General features: G+C 38.7%; 1 protein-coding gene across 1 annotated transcript; it reads right to left on the reverse strand.

Annotated features, from left to right (window-relative positions):
* Positions 1-390: 390 nt before the first annotated feature.
* On the reverse strand, positions 391-11,227 carry LOC122996578 (transmembrane protein 26-like). Its single transcript, XM_044372082.1, has 6 exons — positions 10,727-11,227; positions 8,538-8,634; positions 8,189-8,278; positions 4,398-4,606; positions 4,158-4,237; positions 391-1,825 (listed from the first exon to the last, which is right to left on the reverse strand). The coding sequence occupies exons 1-6, from the start codon at positions 10,915-10,917 to the stop codon at positions 1,530-1,532; spliced, it is 963 nt and encodes a 320-aa protein (XP_044228017.1). The 5' UTR covers positions 10,918-11,227; the 3' UTR covers positions 391-1,529.
* Between the last annotated feature and the right edge of the window lie 270 nt (positions 11,228-11,497).

The raw sequence follows: 11,497 nt of genomic DNA on the forward strand, positions 1-11,497 counted from the left end.
AATATTTTCACATAAACTAGGGAGTCATAATACTGATTCTTTGACGTTATAAATCTTACAATAATTCATAGTTTTAAAGGGTATGCAATCATCAGTGGACTGCATACATTTTTGTAGCTGCTGGGTAACAAAAAGGTCTACACCACACACTGCTGAATTGTTCTAAGTTCTTATTTAATTCCACATCAATGTGACAATATTTCGTTCCATGTGGAATTAAACAAGAACTGGGAACACTGGTAGCAGTGAGCGGGTACTTATTTGCTCTTTTGTTTAAAGGGTGTGCGACACATACAAGTCAAACTGAGTTGATTATCTGAGTGCAGTTTTATGTCTTCAGCCTCTGTTTCCTCTCATGATATTACTCAATTAGCATACCAAAAAGTCTAAAAAAAGTCAGTTACAGTCTGTCTGATGACAGTGACAGTAAGAATAGAATATGAGATGACAAATACAATGATTTCATGACCTTATTTTACACTTCTCCTTTTTTTTAAATAGGCAATTTATCCAAGAGCTACAACACATGAATCATAATTTGGAGGAGGGATTATTTCCTTCTTGCCCTCTTGATTTCTTGCATATTCAAATGTCAGAAAAAACAGAATTTATAATCTCTTTCAATACAACAAGAAATCCTTGTCCAGTGTTGATATAGGGGTTTAATCAAACAGCCAACTATCACCAGGATATTTTCACAGTCTGTTCTAACTTCCCGCGTGGGCTCAGACAGGAAAATCGCTCCTCTTCGATCTCAGCCTCTCTCAACACTTCTCTCTCTTATCTCTCTCTGACTTCCTGTCTTCCTGTCCTCCCTGCCCTCACTTCCGCTAAACAAGACGCCAGGCAGCACGCGGGTAGAAACTCTTCCCATCCTTATCCAAACAGTATCCTGGTTTCAGCTACCGCTGTGTTGACAAGGCCGAGATTGTGCTTCTCGGATATTTTCATTAGTTTCGTATTGTGCTGACATGCTTAGTAATGTACATCATCTGTATATCATATCAGAATATTTTTCACCGGGACCCCCTACACCTTTTTCCTGTTCTGCTCTGCTTCCGTCTTTTCCTCTGTGTCCCCTGCCTGCTGTTTGTAATGTCACATCAGTTATTCAGTCAAACCAGCAGCATTCTTTAAGCTGAACAGTAAGGCCACTTTGTAATTGAGCTGAGTAAGATTTTAGTAGGCGACTGAATAAATTCTTTGGTATTTTAACCGAGCTAACCAAGGTTGGCTTAAAATGAACTGAAATGACAATGAGGGGAAGTACGAGCTTTGACATGGGTTGGATTTTAGGAAGTCAAGTGTGGAATGTGGACTTGGCAACTTGCAAGTGTAAGAAAATAGTTGCTCACAGATTTCTGCAATATACATCGCTAATTATTCACAACTAATTGATTCCACAGAGTTTAAGGACATTGTGAAAAAACTGCAGTTTTTATCAGTCTATTGTAAACAAACTTTGGGTGTGACATCTCACCATTTTCCCTGATACCCCTTTTCCCCTGAACTGACTTGTCCCACTCATCTCATGGGACGGCACTGCTGCTCCTGTTGCTACTCCTGGAAGCTCTGAAGTCCTGGCATATAACAAACAACCTGTACAAGTTCAATATGACCACCAGGAGGTTCTTGATGGCGAAGAAACCGAGCATCTGGTGGAAGACGTTGTAGTAGGTCATGACGGTGAGCCTGACCACCAGGAAAGGCCCGTCCTGGATAAACAAGGCCTCCACAATATTCCATATGTCCGTGCTGTGTTTAACGCAGAGGGATACCTCCTGAGCACCCTGCTCACCCTCACCGTCTGAGTTGTTGTTCACCACTATTGAAAATAAAGAGACAAAAAACAAGCATTTGGTGGCACAGCTGACATGTTTTATGCAAGGAATTCTTGTAATTCATGTTTATGTGATTTTCATTTCCTTAATTCAAGATAAAAATCGTTCTTGATCTTATCATACTGAGTAAATTTCAGGGTTTCAAATCCTGCTCCTGCTCCTCTATGCATGAGTGTCTGAAGTTTGCTCTTTTGAACATGTTTCAGCCCTTTTTGAGTGCATCTCAAGATTTACTCATTACCTAGTAAAGTAAATTAAAGACTTAGGGACTAAAAAGATTCTCAGTGCCAACTATCAACACTGTACATATGCTACATTCACAAAATAATCCTTTCCATGTGAGTTGGCTAAATGACATACTGTAAATCCAAAACTATCTGCAAAACTAGATACAACTAGGGGTATTTGTGATTTGGATGAACTGACCCATAAATAATGTTTAAAAAACTTTAATTGAATCAATATTATATATTATATTCAAATCCTTACAACAGCTTTTTTATTTGAAGAAGTTTATCTGACATAAATATCCATGCACCCGCAAACATTCATGAACACAATCTCATCACGGTCCGTTAGTAGCTATTCTGCTTTCGAATATATCATATGATCATCATCAGCAGATGAAACTTTTTTTCTCACCAGCTGTTTCCAAGCTCAAGGATGAACATTGAAATAGGTTTTTCTTGTTGTAATCATTCATCCTGTTTATACTGACTGTTGGAAGGTCCCTTCATAATGCACTTACAACGGAAGTGATGGGGGCCAAAAACCACAAGCCTCCCTTTGTGCAAAAATGTATTCAAAAGTTTATCTGAGGCCAACGTGAAGCTTCAGCCGTCCAAATTATTCAAATCAACTAAACATCTTCCAACACTAGTCCAGTCTCTTTTTGTTACTATACTTTGCCAGAGAACAGAGAAACACTGTCCGAGGAAACACAAAGAGGGAATTTGATGCTAAAAAGACTGTAAATGTGGCAGATATCCACTTGATAAGACTAACTCAGACTGCTGAAGCCTCAAAGAAGCTTCAGATCAACTTTTAAATACATTTTTGCATAAAATCATGTACATTAAAAGCACATTTGAAGGGGATCTTTTAATAGCCAGTATGAAAAGGAGGAATGATTACAGCAAGGAAAACCTCTTTGAGTGTTAATATGGGCACCTGGCTCACTTGAAAAATTGTGAACATATCCTTTAAACTGCTCAGGAAAAAAAAAAGTTTGAATACTTATAATGCCATGACAACTGGGAAAACCCCATCAGATGATGAAGATCATGATCGAAAGCTGCAGAGCAGATTCTAAATGGACCTAGTGATGAGATTGTTTCCAAGATCCAAGAATGAACTTTGAACCTCATATTTATGAACATGTTGCATGTATATGCCAACACTCTCTGTGTTTGCAAGGCATTTAAACACACTGGACATGACCGCATGTTGACACTAACAGGAAGACACACCCACGTGAGCGGACACAAACACATACTGCACACACCGGAGGAAAAATAGCTTCAATTATAAACACAACCGAGTGCTGTGCATTCAAGATAAGTGCTCTTAATGCATTATGACGGTAAAGAGACACATGAAAATATCATTATAAAGAGTCTTAATGCCTACTTGTAAATTATTAAAGATTGTGTTATGAATTATTCTTTCTTTCCGAGAACAAAGTTGTGCTGTTTCTAATCACACTGTGATGGTCTTCCTTTCTTTTCTTTCTTTGTTGAAACCCTATCCTTGTTCTTCAGAGGTGGGTTTACATTCTTTTCTGTGCTCAATGTAATAAGTTAAAGACATCAGCTTGTTGAGCCTTGCCTGATAACGGCTCCCACTTATCAGTCCACTTGAATCGGATAGGCTTTTTCGCTGGATAGTTTGTCAACATCATTTATGTAAAAGCCTAAATGTAGCGCTTGATTTTCTTCAAGATTATAAACATTTATACAGACTCCTTAAATACATCCTTCCTCCTACTTAATTTCGTGTTTAGCTTGCTTTGAAAGACTATAGTTATGAAAGTTGGGACATTCCCATGTCTCTGACACAGCCTTTGCGGTTGATTCAAGGCTCCGGAAGTGAAAACAGATTTTTGGGTTAATAATTTGACAAAGCTGGAGATAGAAGAGCAAAGATTTCAGCTGAACTACTTTTCGTTGTTTGCTTACACCACTGGCAGGGACACTGCTGACATTACTAATGTCTTTGCCAATTTCTAAACACATTATCCCCCTCACAGTGGAGAGGTCTCACATCTGTAACTGCTTGAGCACCAAAGCTATTGGTTTAACTGAAAAACAAACTGACCAGCTAGATGTAGGGGGAACTGCAACATGCTCCAGGTCCATACAGCTAAGATGATGTAGACCAGAGCAGGACTGTTCTCTCTGCAGAAGACACAGAAAATACAGTAAAAACATAGGCAACGTTACTTTAAAAGTGCTTGGATTGTACATATACATATATGCGTTTTAAGTGTGAGGATGCTTATATACATGTACAGGACTGAGTGTAGATAGATAAAACTAAAACTGATTGGCCACCCACTTGACATCTGACAGTGTCTCACTGGTAAATTCAAGGATGTCTGCCGCTGTGCCAACAAAAATCAGGAGAAGTTGAGAGAGCTCGTCTCTTGTGACTCCGCCTCCCAAAGGAAGGAGCCACTTCCCCAGGATGAGGAGGATGAGCAGGATCTGATGAAGAGCTAGGATCCAGTCATTGGGGCAGACAACTGAAAGAGCTTGTTCAATACTCTGGCAAAAGGAGAAAAATCGAAAGTTATTTCATAGTTTTCCAGGATGTTCGCAGGAGTTATTCACTCAGGAACCATGTTATCCCTTAATGTGCAGCTAGCTCTTGACTCATCGAATGCTACCAGTTCCTTGTTGATATTATTACAGCACTTTAGATTCAATATCTCTTTTATAATTGCAAATGGACCACTCAAATGTTATTCTAAAGCAGTTTGTAGAGATGACTCTAACCTGGCAGTGCTTGCTGTACACACCTCACCTAAGACTTCTCCTATAGCTCAAGTAATATTTGATCTGCTAAATCTTGAATCTGAACTGAAACACAGTAAAGGGCTGGGGAATGCAGCCAGCCTTGGGAGGTTTGACCACCAAATTTTTACTCTTCAATTCCCTGAAGCTTAATGGGTGTGATGGTCATGCTATTGTTAAAATCTAAACTATTTTAAATGGTTTCCTTTTATTGTGGTTGACCTCAGACTTTGCAGGTTTGTTATTAATAGCAGAAAGTATACTTGTTGTCTGTTATCTACCATCCCCAAAGCTAAACTTCATACATATCTAGGTGCTACTGTCTGTAATTGTATTTTCATTTTAACACATCAGTTGCTTCATTTATTTGCTTTTTGTAGTACAAGTCTCCGTCCTCTCAATTCAATAACTTTGTAAACTAATCTGATAATCATTACTGGTTTATTCTTAGGTCTGTCTGCAAAGTAAAAATAGGGCTTTTCCTCTTGTGCTGCTTTTGATATTGTAGATCATATTATTTTAATAGATGGTCTGGAATCTGATACAGTGAGTGGTTTTCTTCCTATTTTTTAACTTTATTTATTCAAGGAAGTTTCACTGAGAGGAAGCATCTCTTTTGCAGGAGCGCCCTGATCACATTCACACAGTTACACACATTCATACCTGGAAGCTGCCCAGTACAACCACAGTGTGATTTGGCGGCTCAAGGGCACCTCAGTCGTGGTAATGAGGGAGGGATAAGCGCTACTTTTTCACTTTACCCACCCATATTTATCCTGCCAGACCTTCTGTCACAAGCTTGCTTCTCTAACCTTTAGGCTCCCACTGCCCATTAGCAGGTTATTTGTACTTTTTTCTGACAGGCTGTTTCATTATGCTTTTCTGACCTGTGGAGTTCCTCAAGGGTCAATCATTGGACCACTTTTATTCTCCTGCTACATGTTGCTTTTAGGGCATTTTATCCATCTTGTATCATTCCTGCGCTGATGATATTCAACTTTGATATTTGCAAAGCTTCATAGCCTCTCAATTCTTTCTACTTTGCATAATTGACTTGTTGAATTTAATTCCTGGATGACTCAGCTTTCTTCAGTCTCACAACAAAACTGAAGCCATTGTCTCTGCCTCTGATTGTTTGAAGCATATAAACATGTAAATAAGCCAAGAAATGGCAGAAATAATGGGTCCTAAGGGTCACTGAATGAGGATGTTTATTTCCGTTGTATATCATTATAATGGGCAAATGAACAACACAGAGAAATCTGATGAAACTAAAATGTCTTAAAGGGTATTGCCTATTTCATATGCAAAAGAGGAGGATGTTTGAACAAATCAAGCAATTATCAACAAATGCATCTTTGATTATTTGGTTTGATGTTCTTCCTGGCTTTTTGCCTGTCATTAACACAATCCACTGACTGTTTTAGTTCTCTTAATCTTGTCTCAAAATCTCAATAAGAGAGATTGTGTAACGTTCCTTTCCAGAGTCCAGGCCTGTATTTTTGGGAAGACGCTTTGTCTCTCCCACTGGTGGGTTCTCTCTAAACTCTAACACCTGTGGGCAGCATCAAGCTTTCCAAACTTTCTGATGTTCATGTTTTTCTCTTCTGCATTCTCTCTACACTGAGAATTCTGCAGCTCGATTACGAAGTAAAGTAAGTCTCACCAGGGATCTCTTCTAATCTGATTTAGGAGTGAATTTTAAGTTCTTCTTCGGTTCAATCCCCGGACTGGCAGGATCATTCTGGACGGGGAGTGAAAAAGCATTACCTCATTGCCACCACTGAAGTGCCCTTGAGCAAGGCCCTTAACCCAAAACTGCTCCAGTGGAGCTGCTCAAGGGCTGGCAAATCAGATTGTGGTTGTACTGGGCAGCCTCCGGGTGTGAATGTGTGTAACTGTGTGAATGTGGCAGGGCAATCCTGCAAAAGAGAGGCTTCCTCTCAGTGAAACGTCCCTGAATAAATAAAGGTTAAAAAACAAAACTGAAGAACTAAACAACAGTTTGGCCCTGAGTTCAAATGTGACTTCATACAGAAATACACAGTGAAATAAGCACATAGCTATGTGGATATAGAAAAAAAGGAGTAGGTGTAGCTTAGAATGAGCATGCAGACATTTTACAATATTTTGTTTTCTACAGACATCATTCAAGAGCATCAGTAAATTAGTTTACCAATCCATTAAGACTGTTGACTATTGTTTACTCAACAGTTAAAATAAATAAACCTGAATGTCTTGCAGAAAACTAGAATCAAGCAAATGAATTGAATGATTGAACGGACTGACATTTACTGTTCTGTTTGGTAACATGAGAGGCTGAAAGCTCCCAACACAATGTATTATTATGACGCACTGCTCTGTATCAGCTATCCTTATCATAAATGCAATTACCACACGAAATTGGTTCTACAACAGTTTCCCAGGAAAAACTTGAAAACTCAGAATGCCCTTAAGGGAAAAGTCCACAGTTTTTCAAGTCTATCTTAAAACAACAGTCAGGCACCCATATTAAAACACAGATTTTTCCTCGCTGTAATCATTCCTCTTGTTCATACTGGCTATTAAAAGATCAACCTCAAATGTGCTTTCAATGCAAGTGATGGGGGCCAATATGCACAGTGTGTGCAAAAATTTATTTAAAAGTTTATTTGAAGCTTATAGGAGGCAAAAGCAGTCTGAGTTAGTCATAACAAGTGGATATCTGCTACATTTACAGTCTAAAAAAGAGGGACTTTGGCATTAAAAAGACTGTAACGTTGAAAGATATCGACTTGATTTGTCTAATTTGGATGGATGAAGCTTCATATTAGGTTCAGATAAACTTTTATATACATTTGGCAAGAAAAAACTATTTTGTAACCTATATTTGGGCACCTGACTATTGTTTTAAGAAAAACTTAAAAAGTGTGAATCCGTCCCTTAATGGTGGTATTGCAAAAATCCATACCTTATGTACACATAGAAAAATACTGGTATACTGAAAAAAGGACTAACTCTGTCAGTTAAACAGTAAACATCATGAGGTTCAGTATCTTGCCATTGTCATTTTTAGAATAATCACATGTGCTGATGAAACAGTTTCTGGAGAAATATGAGCAGTTCTGTTGAATCTTGATTTTGTAGTTCCTGGCTAGTTTCACTACCCTACATATCGTCTGTATCCATATTGCACAGTCAGATGTTTCCAAGAAATCCATCATCAAAAAACCCTTGAATTATCTTTCTCATCCTTGTTCATTTTTGTTCTTTGTAGACATATCATAAGAGACAATATGTTCTACGATAAGAGGCAACAGAAGAGAAATAGATTTTTCAGTCTGCTACTCTTACCTTCAGGTAGTTCGGGTTCGTCATGTTGTGCTGGGTCTCGTTCGGAATGACCAATTTATGCAAATTTTCCCAAGAGTCAAGCTTTTTGCACTGAAAAGAGTTGAGAGGCTTTTCACAGACAACCTGTACTTTTCAATATAGTTCAAACTTTATAAAGCTTCGAGTTTAAAGGCAAATGCAGTACTTGATGGCATTTATAACAGTGAACTGTAGCTTTAGTTGCAAAGAGTTTTGCAATCCTCTCCCACCTGCCAACATCTGTCATTAGATGATATGCATGAAGGCTGTTTTATTGAGCATTTAAACACTGACGGTGTGGTTTTGTGTCTAGTGTGCATGCACGGAGTACCTGATGATCTTTGGCTGAGTTCTGCTGGTGGTGGAGCTCCAGGATCCAGATGGAGGGAATGATACTGATGAGAAACAGAAAGATTGGCGGAGAAAACCTGTAAGAGAGACCAACAGCACTTCATCAACACAACTTCATAAAGATGCTTGGGAAAGAACGATTTAACACAAACCTTGAGTTCCCATTTAGTATTGATTAGTGAATATTACAGTTTTGTACAGCTGAAACAAGTAGTTGATTAATCAAATAGTCAACTGACAGTAAATTCATCTGCAACAATTTGATTCTGATAAATTTGATTCTGATAAAATAATTGTTTCAACCACATTTCAAGCAAAAATGCTAAAAATGTGCTTTTCATATGTGAAAATCTGCTGCTTTTCTTTGTTGTATATGATAAAAAAAATAAAATATATTTGTATTGTTGACTGTTGGTGTGACAGAAGACATTTGAGAACATCATCTTGGCTTTTTTCATTATTTTGTGAACTATATAGGCCACACAAGTACTCAAGGAAAAGATTGGACTGATTAATTAATAATAAAAATAATTTTTAGTTGCAGCCTTACAATTGTGTATCTTTACAATCACTTTGCTTTCAGTTTACTTTATCAAAATACCCCCACCCACGCCACTGCTTCTTGTAAGACTTACACAATAACAAAACACATGTTTTTCATCATCTCTGAGTGTGGAGAGAGGGAGCTGAAGGGGTGGATGTTCCTCTTCTTCACAATTTTACAATCTGACACGTTGCACCTTTGATGTGGAAGCACTATGTTTTCGGTTTGTCTGACCGTTTGTCCCATTCTCATGAACATGATATCTCAGGAACGCCTTGAGGCAATGTGTTCAAATTTGGCACAAATGTCCACTTGTACTCAGGGCTGAACTGATTAGATTTTGGTGGTTAACCGTCAAAGGTCACTGTGAACTCATAAAACACATTTTTGGCCATAACTAAAGAATTCATACGCTAATTATGACAAAGTTTCATACAAATGTCTAATAGGATAAAATGATGAAGTTATGACATTTTAAATCCAAAAGGTCAATGGTCAACTTCACTGTGACATCATAATGTTTTGCAAAAAACACTTTTCTGACCATTATTCAACATCTTAACTCAGGGACAGAAGGGCAGATTATGACCATATTTCACATTTGGTCAGATACTGAATCGGTGACACTAATCTTGGTTGTCCACCTTGAAACTTTGGTGATTATATGATCTTCTGTGCTGCCAGGTTGAAGATGTGTGTGAATCATCCATGTTTTAGAATTTGTAGCTTCTTTGCACTTTGCTTTCCCATGGTACTTGTATGAGTCCATCCTCTTCACTTCCTTTCCCTGGATGACAACCAAGAGAGGGGGCGTCCTGATCCTCTGGTGGTTCACCACAAGCTCATTGCTTTTGCTGATACAGAGCTTTAGGTGATTATCATTGCACCATATGAGGAAGCTCTCTATCAATCCTCTGTGAGAATAGTCTCCAAGTGAAGACAGCGTGTTTCTCACTGAAAATTATTTCCTGGAATCATGCATGTCAATGAAGTGATAACTTCCTTTTCGCCAAAAAATACAATTAATACCTTTAATTAAATTCTTTCAATTTCTTCACTACAAATATTATATGAGTCTGGACAGACATGGATGTAAATTGCAACTTGACTGGTTGATGGAGACATACAACCGTGAGGCGGTATTTCTAGTTTTTAGTATATGTCAAACATGATATATGCAGTCATTGTTGTCTTTAAATAACTACTCGTATAAAGACAATGAACCACAGAACATTGTTTGCAGGTTCAGTTTAGACATGAAGGAAGACTATTTGGGGCAGATATATAACTGGGATAACAGTAAGGGCGTTCCACCCCATCCTCACTGTCCCCAGATATCAGTAAAACAAAAGCAACGGGGAACAAGCAGGATGCAGAGCATTTAGGGAGGTGGGGGAAGGGATGCAGACAGGGGAGACAAAAATAATTTAAATTTAAGTACTACATATTGTAAATCTCCTCAGCAGAGAAAACAGTACAATTCAGACAGCTGGGATTAGTTTTACACAAAAAATAAATAGATCAAGTGTTTATCATCAACATAGCTTACTGTATAACATACTGCATAACAAATAAAATATAATACATTCACAGTACAAACACTGCATGCAAGCACCTCATCTTACCATTTGTAATCTTGTCCCTTTCGCCTCCTCAGTGTAATTATCATTTCAGCGACAAGCGGCAGAAAGAGGAAAGTCAGAAACCAGTAATTGCTGTCCTCTTTCACCCATGTCACCCTCCAGACCCCAACCAGAGAGACGAGGAGAAATGACGCTCTGGTAATGATCGCATTTATAAACTTGAACAGGATCATCACGCTGGCTGTTTGCAGGAGGTCACTACTGTGCACCACTAAAGCTCTCCCGTTATTAGTTAAGTTCCCACACAACCGGCGACTACAGCTCTCACAGATAAGAAAAAAACCAAAAACTACTGGATGAAGAACAAAGTCCACAAAGTTTAAGCTCCGCCTCGAAAAAGAGTCACATCCAGCTGTTTTCCTGACAGGGGATCAGATAATGAGTAATGGCGCTGCTGCACGAATCTGGCTGCCGTTGAATACGTGTCAAAGCTTCTTCAGAAAACTCATTCAGAATTATTCATTAATTATGGAGGGCATCATGAGTCCATCACAGACCTCCTCTTCCTCTTCCCTGGGAATGTACAGGAGAGGGCAGCATCACATCATCTGTGAGTCAGTGGATACATCAGCATCGTGAGGCGCACTTCTGCTGTTTTCATTCCAGGAAACTGTAATTTACAAGCTCTGAGTAAACAGCGGTGCAGGGTGATTAACGGACTGCACGGTTACATTGCTACTGCAGTGCTGATTTTGTCAGTGCAGTTATGGCGCCATAGTGGAAGTGGAGGTATCCGAGTCCTTTAAATAGTAA

Source organism: Thunnus albacares, chromosome 14 (genome assembly GCF_914725855.1).
Source record: "Thunnus albacares chromosome 14, fThuAlb1.1, whole genome shotgun sequence".
NCBI classification, from domain to species: Eukaryota; Metazoa; Chordata; class Actinopteri; order Scombriformes; family Scombridae; genus Thunnus; species Thunnus albacares.